This window comes from Sciurus carolinensis, chromosome 7, assembly GCF_902686445.1.
Source record: "Sciurus carolinensis chromosome 7, mSciCar1.2, whole genome shotgun sequence".
Lineage (NCBI taxonomy): Eukaryota > Metazoa > Chordata > Mammalia > Rodentia > Sciuridae > Sciurus > Sciurus carolinensis.
The window spans coordinates 47,988,008-48,005,287 of NC_062219.1; the positions used below are offsets into that span (position 1 = coordinate 47,988,008).

Consider the following 17,280-nt stretch of genomic DNA (forward strand, 5'->3'; position numbering starts at 1 on the left):
AAGTTGCTGTCAACATTTTCATGCAAGTCCATTTGTGACCATAATGTTTTCATTTTTCTTAAGTACATATCCAAGAGTAGAATTGCTGTGTCATTGGATAAACGTGTGTTTAACTTTATAACATATTGCCAAACTGTTCTCCAAAGGCTTTATCCTAGTTTTACATTTTACAACAATACATAGGTGATGTTCCACAACCTTGCTGATACTTGATATTGTTAGTCTTTTTAATTTTTATTTCACAGGGTTTTTAATTTGCATTTCTTTGATGATGAATAATATTGGCTTATGCTTATTGACCAATCTTATATCTCCCTTTGTGAAGGGTTGTTCAGGTCTTGCCAATTTTTAAAACTCAACATCTGAGCCTGCTTGGAGTTAGTTTCTATTGACTAATTTTTTCCCCTAAGTATGTTACGCACTTTCCTGTTTCTTTGCTTTGCTGCTAATGTTTACCTGAACACAGGGAATCATTATTGCAACCTTAGGTTCTATCATGTTCTTTTTAAAGTAATGGCTTTTGTTTTATGAGATAGCTATGTTACCTGGACTTTACTGGCATCTCTGGTCTATCCTTGGTCCACCACTTATTAATGGTACAGGTGAGGGGTCTTTTTTTTGCAGTTTTCCAGTTTGAGGAAGTTTTCTTCTATTTCAGATTTGCTAAGTATACTTGTTTTAAGCACAAGTATGTTAATTTTCCAAAAAGTTTTTTTTGCATTTATTGAGCTGATTATATTTCTTTTTAATATGCTATCATGGTTAATTCTATTGTTGATTTTTAAATATAAATCAGTCTTTCTGAAATAAACCTCACATGGTTGTGATGTATTTTTTATTTTACATATTCTTGAATTTGATTGAATATTTCAGGGATTTTTGAATGGTGCTCATGAGAAAGTCATCTGTAGTTTTCTTGTAATATCTTTGGTTTTGGTATCAGAGTAATTCTAGCCTCATGATACGAATTGAAAAAGTATTTTTTCTTCTTATATTTTCTGAAAGAGTTTATGTATAAGACTGATTTTATTTTTTTCTTAAATTTTGGTAGGACCCACTTGTGAAGCATGGAGTTTTCTTTGTAAGATGGTTTAAATTATGAATACTATTTCTTTAACACCTATAGAGTCAGTGAGATTTTCTTTCTCCTTATGTTAGTTTGGGTCAGATATATTTGTCAATAAACCTGTCTGTTTCATCCAAGTTGTCAAATTTATTATCATATAATTAATATTTCTTTATTATTATTTTAATGTCTTTGAGGCCCCACCTTTATTAGCCGATATTGATAATTGTTTTTTGATTAGTTTTCTCAGACATTATTGCTAGAGGCCAATACCTTCTCTTTTTTCCTTTTTATTTTCCTCTTCTGCTTTGTTTGTTCTTCTTTTGTGGTGCTGAAGAATGAATGTAGGGCTTTGTGCATAGAAGGCAAGCACTCTAGTGCTAAGCTACATCTCCAACCTTTTTTTAAATAATTTGAGTTTGAGTTAGCATCTTGCTAAGTTGCTGAGGTTGGCCTCAAACTTCCAGTCCTCCTGCCTCAGCTTCTTGAGTAGCAGAAATGATAGACTTGTACCACTGTGCCTAGATTGAAGTAGTCCTCTTATTAATCTTTCCCAAATCAACTTATGCTTTTCAAAATTTGACCATTTTCCACTATTGCCTTTATTTTTTCTTTCCTTCTATGTCTTTTAGGTTTACTTTCTTCTTCTTTTTTTTTTTTATGCTTCTAAAGGGAAGATCTAACATGGCTTTTAAAAAGCAATAGAAAGATTTGCATTAGGGTATACTTTGAACATTTATGTCAAACACATTTTGCCATTTTCTTATTTTTGTCATCAACATATTTTTTTTTTTTTTTACAAAAGTGACATGACCGTTGCTGTGAATTTAATTTCAATTAATTATGTACAATAGACATCAAAACTGCAAGCAGCATAAAGAAGTCATAAGGCAGAAAATCCTTATTTCCTACTTGTCAATCCAAATTTTTAAAAATAGCACTTTAATTTGGAGGCAGAAGTATGGTTATATATCTCAGACAATTATACCGCCTAGATCCTTTTCTCATAGTCTCTGCCTTATCAGCCATTACATGTGAGATTTTGTCCGTACCATTGACATATTGATCACACATGTCAATTATAAAACATTTCCTCATGATACATTTCTCTTGAAGTATAGTTCTTTAATTATCTGATATCAGAATGATGTATGGCATGGTTAGGTAGCTTTTTCTGACTTCTTTCCCCCTGTTTCTTTACTAGCCTAATTGTGTGTTTTTTCCAACCATAAGGTAAACTTATAAGCGCGCGTGGTCTTATCTGTTTTTTTTCCCTCTAGCTCATAGTAAATAAGTATTGATCTATTTCAATAGTTTTTTTGTATTAATCTACTTCAACATTTTTTTGAAATGTTTCTTAGCCTTGAAAACATTAATAACCCATCCACAAGAGTAATATTAGAAAAATGATCCTTGTTGAAGCTGGGTGTTGGGTAAAAGTGAATATTATACTGTTCTCTTCACTTTGGAATATACTTGAAAATTTCTATAATTCAAGTTTAAGAATGTGTATTATTATGTGTATTATAATGTATGGAAACTCAAGGGGTTGGGAAAACTGTCTTGCCATTGAGATTTCCTGTCTATGAAAATATTTCTGAATACAGGTAGGTCCAGTGAACCATAGCACATAAACTTTGAAGGGAGAATTTACTTTAATAAAAAGAGTTCAAAACTATGTATATAGAGTTTAATAAGAAAGGAAAATTTGTCTCGACTAAAATAAGAGAGTACTCCAAATTACTTACAGAAACAGATAAGTAACAAACATTAAATAGTAAATTTAATTTAATTTCATTAAAGCCTTCTGTATATTTTTCCTGTATTTTTCAACTTCATCCTTTCTAAAAAAAATTTCATTTTATTTATTATTTGTTTTTATGTGGTGGTGAGGATCAAACCTAGTGCCTCACGCATGCTAGGCAAGTGCTCTATCACTGAACCACAATCCTAACCCCAACTTCATTCTGTTTGACTCATCACATATCAGGGATTTGGTAATATTTTCTGTGGAAAGAATAAATGATAACTTGGTTTTGCTTTCAAAATATTTGATCAAGTCTTTATTTTTTGTTGATACTTTATTTAAATTTAATCAATCAACTAATTATTATTATTATTATTGTTATTATTATTTGCAGTATCAGGGATTGAGTCCCTATTGTTTTAACACTGATTTACATCTCCAACCCTTTTTTTATTTTGAGATAGAGTCCCATTAAGTTGCCAAGTTGCCATTCTCCTGCTTCAGCCTCCTTCCTGAATAGCTGGGATTATAGGCTTGTGCTACACCACCCAGCTATAGGGAATACTTTAGAAGAGTTTAAGTTTTGTTACTCATTGTTTGTAACATCATCCATGAGTTTTTTGCTTTGCTGTTTTGAATCTCATTCTGCTTTCTATTTGCATATTTCAATTCTTATGCAACCAAACCTACATCTAAACTACAAATGGGAGTTAGTGTTTAGCTTCATAAGAGTGTATTCTGTTACTCAGTGGGAACATTTTTAAAACCTGTAGTGTTGCTCTTAATAAGTCACAATTGCTTTGTACTCTGCCAACACCCCGGCAATGCTGATTATTTGCACGGAAAGTGATACCATTTCTCTAGTTCCACTCTCCACAAAATGGGGATATTAAGACATCTTCTTAGACCACCACAGGGTTTGCCATGAGATTGAAGCAAACCATAGATATCGCAATGCTGTGAAGTATAAAGTGGAATCCAAATGTTATTTTTTTTTGACATAGTTACCTTTGTCACCTTTCTCATAGGATTGTGATCATCTGATTGACTATAAGATTACTCATGATGTGTAAAATCTGTATTTTTCCTTTGCTGTCTGTACCAGATCTCCGATGTTTCTCTCTATATGCTTGTCCTACTGTGTGGAATGATTTGATCAGATTTAACATTTAGCTGTAAGAGTCATATCCCCAGTGCTTCTCTTCTGTGCCCTCATTCCAACATCAGGTCATTTCAAATCTAAGATTTAAAAATCTCTTTCCTGGGTTGCAAAGGACAGGTAGGAGTTTACTATACTCTGTATTTTGCTGAGTTTTATTGCCCTCCCCCCCAACCCCAGACGAAGGGGCTATTATTGTGTTTTATTACCTAGTAAAGTCTTTGCATCATCAAAACTGTGGACTGAAGTTTTATTTAATGAAATTTGCTAATTAGTTAGGTAGCCATTGAGATAGGACATATTTCAATTTCTCCAAACACATATTCGTATATACACAGTTTACATGCTCTTTATGAGTCACGTTGTGGATCATTAATGTATATCCTCATATGAAAGTACTTTGTAAGAACATTTTATCCTAGTTCTAGAAATTCATAATTTTAGTAAACTGCATTATTTAAAACATAAATATAACTGGTAGGCACTCTGCTCATCTTGTTTACCCGGGACACAGACAGTAGACTTGTTCTAGATGGTAAGAGTATGTATAATTCTGTTGCTACTATACAAGGTAGATAATGGTGTGAGAGATGCTCTGCTTTAGATTTGATGTGCTAAAGAAAATTCTGTAGAACTGAAGTAGATAGGCTTTTATTGAGCAGCACAATTTAATGAGTGTTGGGATACACAAAGGTAGCCCCAGAATCTAGTTTGGAGTGAGGATGAACCGAACTGATTTACATACAAAAGCAAGGGGGAATTATGTAGTAAAAACCTGGCATAGAGAGGAGAGGAAGAGGAGAGCAGACTTAGCATCTGGGCAGGGGCCCTAGATAGAAGGGAGAAGAAGGTTTGGGGAAATTGCTCTTCATGGCAGGGGGCATTACATTTCTATGAACAGAGGTTTCTGATGTGTTTGAGCTTTTTTTGTACTCTGGATTGTATTTAAAGCTTTGTTCTTCACAGACTTTGCGCAACATTTCGATTGAATATAATGTTTTGGATGGATTGAAAATAAAAGGGTGTGCTCCAGTGTGAGGTGGATTTTATCAGGACCATTGTAGGGCTTGGAGTGGATTCCCAAGTTCCTTCCTTGCAAACACAGGGCTATGCTTTTCTAATGGCAACACTGGGTACCCTGCCTCAGAATTCCCTGCTACACCTGGATCTGTAGCACCCTGGGGTCTACTTCAACCCTTCCTGTAGTACACACTTTACTTGGGACATTTCTTAGAAACTGGAGTATGAGAACTGAGTTCTCAAAAAACCTAATCATTAGGTACCCCTGGCAAGGCTGGGTGTTGGGAACAGGGTAGTCAATTCTCTGAATGCCTTTCCCCCAAGCAGTGATGAGGAGTGAGGCTGTCTTTCATCCGCAACTAACTGTCTTTCGCTAATTCTATGCAAAAACAAGCAGGAGTCTAATTTTCAAATTTCAGAAAAATCTACCACTGCTGGCTGAGTGTTGCTTTTGTTCCCTGACAAATAGCTTGTTGACACCAAAAACAAAAGGTGTATTTTCTGGCACTGGTTCTGGCTTTTCTTTGATAAGAACAAGCTGTTTTGTGGACATGTTGAGTCTGCCATTTTCAAGTGCAGAGAGCATTTGTATGGGTTATGACAGCTGTAAGTTATTAAAGTCGGTGTTACAATTGATAATTTTTTAAAAATTTAACTTCATGGAATCAAATTAAAAAATGTTTTTAGTTGTTGATGGACCTTTATTTTATTCATTTATTTATATGTGGTTCTGAGGATGGAACCCAGTAAGCCACAACCCCAACCCCACAATTGGTAATTATTAATGCTAGTAAAGTTTAGTGAGTACCTGGGTGTGCAAGACCAAATTATTTAAAAAAAGAGAACATAAATTCCTGCTCTGACCTTTGGTGGACACTGTGTCTCACATCTTGGCTGCTTGGATGTGGGAGAGAGACCTGTTTCATTTTGAACCTCAAAAAGCAATGAAACTAGAACACATCTGTGCATCCATGATGGTAACTGCAGCCACACACACACACACACACACTCACACAAACACACACATTCTCACACACATACATGTCTCTGTGAAACATGAGAATTAAAATTTGTATAGAGATTCTGCTCTGCATTTTTTGTTTACTAAAAGTGAAAAACAATTTCATTTAAACATATTGCCTTTTATATGAATCTAAGAAATATTGATGAAAAAATCCTACCTTAGATATTTCATTCTAGTTAAAAAAGTTATTTCTATTCTGCGTATGATTATTTTTCATTAAACATTAAAATACCCATTAAATGGATTCCTCCCTTTTCCTTAGCTAAAAAAAATCACAGTTTCCAAGAAGCTCCTTGGAGGGTATTTTCAGCTTCTGCTGTTTTGTATTTCCATACACATCTGTGATAGAAATGAGTAAAGTTGATGGGCATTGTTTATTTCTTAATTAGAAAGAAATGCTAATAGATCTCAGCTAAGCTGCTGTTGAGAAATCTGGATATTGGCTTCAGTCCTACAATGGATTATAATCCTCATTCATTTATGACTCTGAAAGAGTTGATCCAATTTTTCTCCACAGCTCTATTTATTTTCCTGATTACTTTGACTTTAGGAACACAAAGGAAAAACCCACTGGAATTCCACCTGCCATATACTGCTGCCTACTAAGAGTAATTTTGAAAATGCACTCTTCCTCCTCCTTAGTTTCTCCCCCTTTTCCTCTTATCATCTTCAAATATATGTATTTATGTTGTCCATCATCTTTCTCTATTAGTATGTGAGCACCACAAAGGCAGGAGTTTTTTTCCATTTACTGCACTCTTTTATTTCTACCAAACTATAATTGTGCCCAGTACATAGCAGGTACTCCATGAGCAATTGTTAAATGAAAAATAATGAATGAATTATGTGGCAGTAGGCTGTAATGGTAGTTTTGTTACTAGTACTTGTGTGAATCTGGAAATAAAACTTAGCTTTATTGCAGGAGATAGTTTCCATTATGGCCATCTTTGAAATGTTAATGAAATAAGAGATTCTTTCCCAGAAAAATGCATGTAGTTATTAAAACAAATTTGCTTATGGATCCTCATAAAATTTTTTCTTCAGCTAAGAAACTCTGATAGCTCCTCTTTTTTTGTCTGTCCCCATAGAAGAATTCTTCCTTGTTCTTCATTCTACACCTCTACCTCTTAAATTTTTTCATCAATTTTTAAAGAACAAGCCACACTTTCCTGTCATTTTGCTGATGAGCTCAGAACTTGAAACTACATACTGTGTTAAAAATTCATTAATGTAACTTATCCTCATAATCTATTTTCACATTTTGCTGAAGATCTGTTTCTTCCATGGAGTTTGAGGTTTCCATGTGAATTACCCATATACATCAAAGACCTGTACACATTTCTTGCTTCTTCCTGTCCACTGTTGCTTATCAAACCAATCTGCTCACAGATATATCATGGTTCACCCATGTGTACACACGTGCTTGTCCTTCATTTCTTTGGTTTTCTCTTTCAAATCCTATTCAAAGTGCTTCTTCTGGGCATGGTGGCGCATGCCTGTAATCCTAATGGCTTGGAAGGCCAAGGCAGAAGGATCACAAGTTCAAAGCCAGTCTTAGCAACTTAGTGAAACTCTATCTTCAAAGAAAAACGAAAACAAAAAAAAAAAAAACAGAAAACAGACTGGGGATGTGGCTGAGTGGTTAAGCATCCCTGGGTTCAATAACTGATACCAAAAATTTTTTTTTCCTTTTATTTTTCTTCTCAGGATGAAGAAACAAATGGTTTATGACAGGAGATTATTGGTTTTGGAGGGGAAGTAGGAAACTGTTACTGTCACTTCTGAAATTTAATGCCCCATCCATTCATTAAGAAGAATATGAGGGGTTGTGGCTCAGTGGTAGAGCACTCACTTAGCATGCATGAGGCACTGGGTTCAATTCTCAGCACTACATAAAAAAATAAATAAAATAAAGAAGGATATGAGTACCATAAATCTTATTCACAGAAACACAGGAAAGAACATATGTGACGTTTTGTGACGTAAGGCATTTTTCAAAACATTATATAAGGTCAATCACATTTGCCTTTTTTTGATGTGACTAAGAAAATATTCAGTGATTAATACTTTTAAGTCATAATCCAGTTTCTGGGACAAACATTAGCACAGTTACTGTAGGAAAACAAATTTATGTTTTACTTCAGACTTAATGATTGCTACACACACACACACACACACACACACACACACACACACTTTAAGAGAAATCAATATTGGCTTCCATTTCTTTTTTCATAAATAGGTGCTGTTGTGAAGCAAAAGCAGCGCTTTGAGGTTGAATGCCTGTCTGAACTTTATTGTATTCTTTGTGAACTTCTCCTGTGAGCAATTACATACTTTTAATAACTAGACTCAGGGAAGTGGGTTCAGGGCATAACCAGATTCTTTTGCAAATAGTCACCTCCCCCAGTGAGGGAAGCACAAATTTGTTCACCTTACTTCCTCTCTACAGTAGTTCCTTCAAAATTCTACTGTTAGGGTGACTATCAAGGTGAGCAGCAGCAACAAAAAAGCTTTATCCAATGACCCAAGTGAGCATTTCCTGGTTTGTGTGACTGCAAGTCCTACCTTAGCTACTGACCCGAAGTGACATTGTCACTTTATCACACATTCTTTACATGTGTGCAGCCTTGATAGGCTTGTAGTTTGAAGGACAGAGAAGTCAGTTTCCATTTTTCATCTGTACCTTCATGTACAAATGGTCTCTTTTGGAGAAGAGAAAGAAATCAGATCAGAATCTAAGTTCTAATGCCAATTAACATCACAACTGCAATGAAATTGGTCCATAACAGATAAGGCACATTACATTGCAAACTGTGTGGCAAACACAAGTAAAAGATTACATGAAAACAACGCATTATCTAAAGTTCAATGGTCAGTATAAACCCAAAGGCTGTATAAAACGCCCACATTGAAGTACAATGTATTAATGGTTTCATCAACAAGTATTTAACTGCTCCAAATGTCAATGTTTCCTGCCAGAAATAAGTAAAGTCAGACTCAGTCCTTGGGCTAAGATCTGCAGCCATAAGTGAACACAAGAAATAATCTAAAATAACCAACTAAAAATGTGGTTACTAGCTTGTTTTGCTTCATGTCAAACCAGAAGGGTAGTCACTGAATGAATACTGTAGGAATTCTGAGTAGGCATGTGTAAGTAATTCTACTGCAACTAATGGTACAGTGCCAGTTTAGCTGGAGCAAATGAAGGGAAGACAAAGTTGAAGGCACAGCTAATGTTCAGGTGGTGGAGAGCCTGCAATTTCAGCTTAATAGGTTTTATTCTAAAAGCAATCAAAACAACACAGTGCAACGACAACAACAGAATCAAACTTATTCATGTGTATGTGTTGGTGAAATGTACCTGTTCACAATTTCAGAAGATAAACCCAGTGGTGGTGAAGTAAGCAGGGAAGAGGGACTGGGATCCTGCATGTAAAGCTTGTGACAACAGTGCTTAGCTCCTTGAATATGATCAATAAATATAAGCTATTAATTTTAACTAATTTTTAAAATTAGTTAGGATTGCAGAATATTGCCATAACACATTTGGTGATGATGAAGTGGATGGAGGTTATGTTGGGGGCAAATGGAAAGGAAGGGACTTCACAGAGGCTTTCCTGGCAATGTTGTTGAAACACAATAGTTCAAGGGAACCTGGAGCCAAGCCTTTCATTTAAATACGATAAATGACTAAATGTGGTTTCGAGTGTGCCCTGCAAACTGTAGGCATTTTGCCAACTTTAATACCACGGAAATGCCCCAAGTCACACTGGTGAGAGCAAGATTTGGTTTTAGCCATTATAACATGCATAGCTACGATGACAGCAATAAAGACATGCTTAGCCCAGAGCTGGGGTGGGGGGTGGGGGGTCTCCTCCCAGGTAACTTTCCCCAGGTCATCAGGCCAAGTTGACCCAACCACTTTCTTGTCTGCATTTTCTGGGAGGATTTTCTTATCTTTTGTTTGTTTGTTCCCCGCCGCCTCCTGGACAGGTATTAGGACCTTATTTTTATTTTATTTTTTTAATATACATACTTTTAGTTGTAGGCAGATACAATACCTTTATTTTATTTTTTTGTGGTGTTGAGGATTGAATCCAGGGCTTCCTGCATGCTAGGTGAGCGCTCCACCACTAAGCCACAACCACAGCCCTTTATATTTATTTTTTTTCCAGAATTTGTCTATGGCATTTGAAGGCCAGCGCCTTGCTTATTTTAGGGAGATACTAGAAAAAAATTATATATTTGATTGGAAATATATATTATTTAAATGTTGATATTTAAATGGTAATGCTACATGATTATTTTTAAAAATTAAGGTTCACTTTATATGTATACATTTTTTTTTGTAAAATACAGTGTGGTCCTCTTTCTGGATTAGTAAAATGGACTACTGCCACCTGGTGGCAGTAAGTCTCGAATGACAGAGGCAGGACTGAACTTTGAATATAAACACAAGTTAGAGATGTAAGGTCATGTTCATATATTCACTTGTGTTCCATCATGAGCTCAAATTCAACAGGTCTAAAACAATTTATAATTTCTCCCTTCAATTATTTCTCTTGAAATGAACATAAATATGCCCAGACATCAAGCCCTATACAGATGTGATTTTTCTTAATCTCGAAACAAAGCTGTGGGGGTTGTCATTATTCCCACTTACAAAAGAGAAAATTGAAGTTGAGAGGTTAAATAACATCCCCAGTGATATTCTGTCTCTCTTAACCGTTACTCTACACTGCTTTTTAAGATATTGTTGGGCACACTGTAGTCACTCAGATGTGAACCCTGGTGTCGCCTGGGATCTTCCATCCATTTCACTGCTCATCCATGGTTACCTGTCCCCATATTCCTTTCGGATTTGTCTTGTTCTAATTGTAAGACTTTCTTGTTCACACCTTTATGACATGTAGAATTTGTTAAATAACTTAATTTTTTTTATATTTAAAAACTACAACTACATCTTATTGTAGACATTCAAATTATGGAGAAGAGCACAGGATAAAAACTGTAAGTCCTCTGTCAATCACTTTTATCATATCTCACTTATTTCAGAGAAGTAAGCACATATAAGTTTTGATTGGTTGGTTTTAAAAATATAAACAGAAACATATTATTCCTATTGTTTTGCAATGTACTCTTTTTATTTAATGATGATGATATCTTACAGATCTTTCTCTGTCATGCTGTAGCCTTTTAACCACAGTAGACACTTGATAAATGTTTGCAAAATAAAATTTATACTTTAGTCATGTACTCCTTTTGCCACAAATAGGCATTAATTACCTTTCTTTCTTTCTTTTTTTTTATTTTTGGTGGTACTGAGAATCAAACCAGGGGCATTTTAAAATTGGGTGATACATCCCTGACCCTTTTTATTTTTATCTTGAGACAGGGTCTTACCAAGTTGACTAGACTGGCGTCCAACTTGTGATTCTCCCCAGTCTCCTGAATCACTAGAATTACAGGCATGTGCCACCATGCCTGGTTAGGCATTATATTTTATGCTCAGTTTTCATTGAATAGAAGCATTTCTTTGGCCCAGTTCTTTGGCCCAGGATATAAGTTGTCATAGGTATTCTATCCTTTTGGGTCATTATTTTTATTTTTATTTTTTGCGGTACTGGGGCTCAAACTCAGGGCCTTGTGCTTGCAAGGCAAGCACTCTACCAGCTGAGCTATCTCCCCAGCCCCTTTTGGGTCATTATTAATCAACATTTCTAGCAATATATTATTTTCATGAAGTATCAATGGTGTGTGTGTGTCTGTCTTGCATAAATTTTTAATTTTTTTTTTTTTTTTTTTTTACTATTTCTGTAGGTTAATAGTTTTCAAGATTTAGTATGCAACAGATCTACCTGGGAGGCTTGTTACAACTCAGATTGCCGAACCCCACTTCCAGAGTTTCTGGTTCAGTTGGTCTAGAATGAGGCCTGTGAATTTCCATTTCTAGTAATTTCTGTGTGATGCTGATGCTCCTGGCCTAGGGACTCCACTTTGAAGACCACTGCTTTCTTTGGCTCTCCTATGCACTTTATATCTCAAATGATATCTTGGTACTCATTGGTTAAAGACGGGGTTGAAAATGACTGTGACGTGCCACCAGACCTCTGGTATATATGTCTTTCCAGAATGGGGCGAGCAGGGGCTCCTAAAGACAAAACTGAAGAGAATGGCAGTCCTGCCAATGGCTCAGACCTTAAATTAAGGAACAATTTTCATGAGTGCAGAGGGTGGAACCAGCTATTGTTTTCTCATTAGTCTCTGTGGCACCACATGCTCCAAAGATTGCAATCTACAGCAGGTGTGTCATCTCTGAGTATGAAGGATGGTATTATAATGGCGCTACATCCAGAAACAATTTATTATTTATATTCTCTTCCTGATGGGAGCTCAGCCAAGTAAAAATGTGACCTGATGTGTCCAGTCAAATATTTATATCCATTTCATCATTACTGTAGATTCAATACTCAATCCATAAACAATTATACCCATCTATTAAACAAAAATCCAAAATTGAGACAGAGAGGATTTTTAAAACTTACTATACAGTTTCTCTACAGTAAAATTGCTTAATCTTTCATCATTTGATTTATAAAAACTTCTTGCTTATATATATGTTGGGTAATGGAAGCATCATTTATAAGGTTGATTATCTAAAATACTAATATAATATATATATAAAACATATAATGGAATATTTATGCTTTAGAATGAAATATAGGAGATAAAAATCATAATTTAAAGAATTTAATTTTCTAGATAAATTGTAATTCTCATAAACGTTTACATATTTATGTTTTGATCAAGCATTTTAATGTTTATGAATAATCAATGCATTTCAAATCAGGAAAATGCATTGGGCTGATCAGTGTATTTCATCCATGGTGCTTCTTAACTCTATTTCTGTAAATGGAGTTAAAAAATATTTTAACTATTAACTTTCACTAGGCATGCATGTATCAATAAAAACATATACAGTTTTTTTACAAGTCTTTGCTTAAACTTTATAGAAAGAATATTATATTGGTATGCAAATTTCTTCTATTTCCTTTTGTCTCTGAACAATTTATGGTTTCAACATCTGTGTAATATTACATTGAACATCCATAACTAAGCTTATATATGTTGAAAACAACAGTTAGTTTCTTTCCAGTTATTATCATTATTATTATTTTTGGTGGTATTGGGTAATTAACCCAGGGCCTTATGCAAGCTAGGCAAAAATTTTGTCTAACTTTTCAATGTTGGAATTCTTTAATATTTTTGTCATAGTTCTCCTTTGGCACACTTAGCATATAGTTAGAAAATGAAACTGAATAATGCCATATTGTTCTATATATTTGTTGAATGAAATTATATTGCCACTAAAATTGTATAAAGTTTTTTTTTGTGTGTGTACTGGGTATTGAACCCAGGGGCACTTTGCCATTGAACATCGGTAGCCCTTTTTATTTATTTATTTATTTTAAAATTTTGAGACAGAGTATTGCTGAGTTGCTGAGAGTATGAGAGTCTATATTCCTAAGGCTAGCCTTGAACTTGTGATTTTCATGCCTCAGCCTCCTGATTTGTTTGGATTACAGGCATGCACCACCTTGTTCACTGTATATAGTTCTTTATTCACATTTTCTTCAATATCTGATAATGTGAAAGTTTTAAATTTTGGTCAGCCTGAAAAGTGTGAAATTGTATTTCATTGTGGTTTTACATGTAATATTTAATTATTAGCATAAAGACTGTGCTTCTTTATTTTTATTAATTAATTGGGCTTCCCATTTCTGTGAACTATCCAATTATATCCTTTGTCACTTTTCTACTGTTTTGTCCTTTGTTGATTTTCAATCTCAATATAATCTGAGTGCTAATCTTATTTTATGTTACATACTTTGAAAAATTTTCTCTGAGTTTGTGGCTTGTTTTTTAATCTTATTTTGAAGCAATCTTATTGGTGAGGAAGTTTTAAATTGTGATGCAATAAATATTATTTATCTTTTCCTTTAAAGTTTATATATCTTTTTCTTTTTTGTTCTAGTCCAATGTCCTTAGAAATTTTTGAAGTTTGCCTTTTGTACTAGATCTTTATGTAAAATTATTGTGTAGGCTGTAGGCAGCATCTATATTTCTCTTATGGATTATTAATGGTACCAGCATTATTTATTGAAAAATTTGTCCTTTCATTGCTGACCTGTATGTTGGGTCAGTTTGAGTTTTTATTATGTTATAGTGTTCTCTTGACTTATTTCTAAAATGGTAGAAAGCATGCATTTCTATTTTTCTATGAATTTGTGACCTGCCACTTTGGAACATTTCCATGTGTTGCATTGTTTCCAATGGACCAGTGACAGTCTATGACGGTTGATTTGGTGCTGACACTGAATCAGTGTGGCATCCATTAGTTTAGTCCATCCAGTGTTTCCAGTTTTCTGACTTCTGGGAAATGGTGGATTGCACTTTCCACTCTTTTTGGTTTAGGCATGACATGTGACTTGTTTGCCAATGGATTTACTCATGATTAGAAGCTTGAAATAGAAGCTCTGGGAACCAGTTTGTGATTTGCTACATTTTCCAGTTCTGGCTCAGGATAATGGAAGCGCGGAGATGAACACTCTCTGAATGAGACTAGACACAGAGCAGATTTTCAGCAGACATGAGACTGAGTGGAAAAATAATTCTGTGTTGTCCTAAACAACTGAGATTTCTGGAGTTGCTCCTTACTCCCATGACCTGACATACCCTGACTGATAGTTTATGTGGTGTAATTTATAGTTTGATCATTGGGAAAACATAGCAAATGCCTCATTACAAGGTAGTATTTATATTGTAATGTTTTTTCAATTCCTTTCCCGAATCTCCTTTTAAGTTTGTCACTATTAGTACCCTCATATTCTCCAATACCTATGACCTGTCAATCAAACTTGAACTAACTTTTGATAGCCTGCATTTCCTCTCTGAGCCTGTACTACTTCCCTCCAGCCTGCATTTCCTCTCTTGGGGTGTTTGCATTTGTAAAGATGTTATTTGAAAGGAGAGCAGTCATTTGTCAAAAGCAGGTGTTCTCAGCTCCCATTTTTTAGTTCGCTTTGCTAATCATCCCCTGGATACACATTTTAGACTGGTTCTGATATTAAAGATCTGTAATTTTTTTGGGTTGATTGCATTTACAGACTTGTGTGCTCTGCATCTGACTCTTATATTTCTGGAAGGGTAAGAATAAGTGGGCAAAGACAAAGGGTGGGGTGGCACAAGAAGATACTCCCCAGGCAGATGTAACTTTTTCATATAATCTCTCCATTGCCTAATGTTTCCTTTATATTAATAAATTCCTCTTAAACATACAAAATCACATCCTGGGCCCTGATGGAGATGGGAAAAGAAAGGAACTAATGTCCGGGGAAGTATACTTTTAACCCCTCACACAGCAATGTGAAGTATGTAAATACTTTAATTGGAATATTTCCCTCCTAACATCTAGCGGGTATTACGTGAGTAGCGGACCGTTGGTTGGTGGTGATGAGTAATTTTAGAGATTGGACCATGTTGGCTTATATGACTATAGGGGGGTTTTGACTTTGATAGAAGGAGGTACAAGATCTCAGATAGACTATATGGATGAGGAGGAGTGTGGAGTTGGCATCCCTCAAGTTTCTGCTTCATAATTTATTTTTATGAATCCTGGTGTGGTTTACAGACATCCTGAAAAATCATCTCAAGTGTCAAATGTCACTATTTATATCTATAAAAATTTTACTTAGTGTGTCAAATGTTTCTGATGTTAGGACACTTTCTAACTAAGCTTTTTGTCCTTAAAACTGAATGTTGATTGTCTAATTAAGGTTTTACATATCTCTCTTTTTAGGTGGTTCTTTGGAGCAATTAAGAGAGCAGATGCAGAAAAGCAACTATTATATTCAGAAAATCAGACGGGTGCTTTTCTCATCAGAGAAAGTGAAAGCCAGAAAGGAGATTTCTCCCTTTCAGGTATGGACATTATTTTGTGGAATTGGAATATGAATTTGAGAGTCTGCACTCATGAACCTGCTGGGTGAATATAAACATGTTAAACTTACCTTATTTTGGTTTCTTCATAATAGCTTCAAAATGAAATCTAAGGAACTACTCAGGAGTAATATAAAAATCGGCACAAAAAATATCTATGGCTAGAAATCTCTATAAGCAATTCCAAATATGTACACTGTAGATATGAAAGAGTAAGCTTGTGAATCTGGCTATGTTTTTTTCTAGGATTCTTTTAGGGAAATGATAAACAAGAAACAAAAACTACACTGTTGTTAAAATTAATTTGGTCGTGATGCAATTATATGTATAATATACATATATTCATATATTCACATATATTCACATATAGCATATTTATTATAATATATATGTAATATATAAAATATAATGTATTATATTATAACATATAAACATATATGCATACATTTGCATTTTACCTTTCTTTGCCTGGTAAATAGAAAGTGAATTGAAATGCTGAATGTAAATGCTTTTAATTAACCCATGACAGTAAGATGTAGTCAAATATAGTTTTATAGTTGAAGGCCAAAGTGCATGTTTACACCACCCTAGAAGACAGAAACTTAGGAGACCTGATAAAGATCATTTAAGAGTTCAGATGATACAAGTAGTTCTTTGCATTCAAAAATCTTAGGTTTATGTTGCAATGCTGCAGAATGTCCTTTTTAAAAAATCTCTATACCAGTCCGTCTCTAAATGTGAAAGTTTCTCTCCTCTTGCCTTATCTTGATCTCCAGTGGGAAAAAAGTCTGTCTTTTGTGTTATTGTCCTCTTTAAGCAAGTATTCAATTTTCCTGACTAGATGTGAACCTTGTAGGGGAAGAGACTTTGCTTCCCTTTATTCCTCTGGCCCTGGAGTAAGTTAGTACATGTGATGCCCTGTACTTCACTGCATCTGCTGGGCTCAGAGCTAGAAGCCAGGACAGCTCATGGTGCCACAGTGAAGCAGGTCCTGACCCCACTTGTGTTGGGAAATTTGACCTGACCTGCACTTTGGTTGTGTTGTGTGTTTTGGCCCCTGTTATCTTTCTGCTTACCTGGTGGTCCCAAATATCAGAGCAGGTGGGTGGGAGCTGGAGAAAATCAAGGATGGTGTTGTTGAGTCAGATTTTGCAAAGGGTCCTTTTGCTTGTTCTGATACTGAATCTATATAGTTTTTCAGAATCATGTGGATTTGACTCCACTCCTACCTAGCTCCATGTACAAGAGGTTAGATAATGCTG

The 17,280-nt window shown here is 35.0% G+C and overlaps 1 protein-coding gene across 2 annotated transcripts in view; it reads left to right on the forward strand.

Moving 5' to 3' along the window:
- Positions 1-17,280, forward strand: part of Frk (fyn related Src family tyrosine kinase) — a 106,833-nt gene that overhangs the window by 40,419 nt on the left and 49,134 nt on the right. For both annotated transcript variants that reach the window (XM_047559627.1, XM_047559628.1), the window contains one exon: positions 15,879-16,000. In XM_047559627.1, the coding sequence (XP_047415583.1) occupies positions 15,879-16,000 (122 nt within the window). The remainder of the gene's footprint in view (positions 1-15,878; positions 16,001-17,280) is intronic.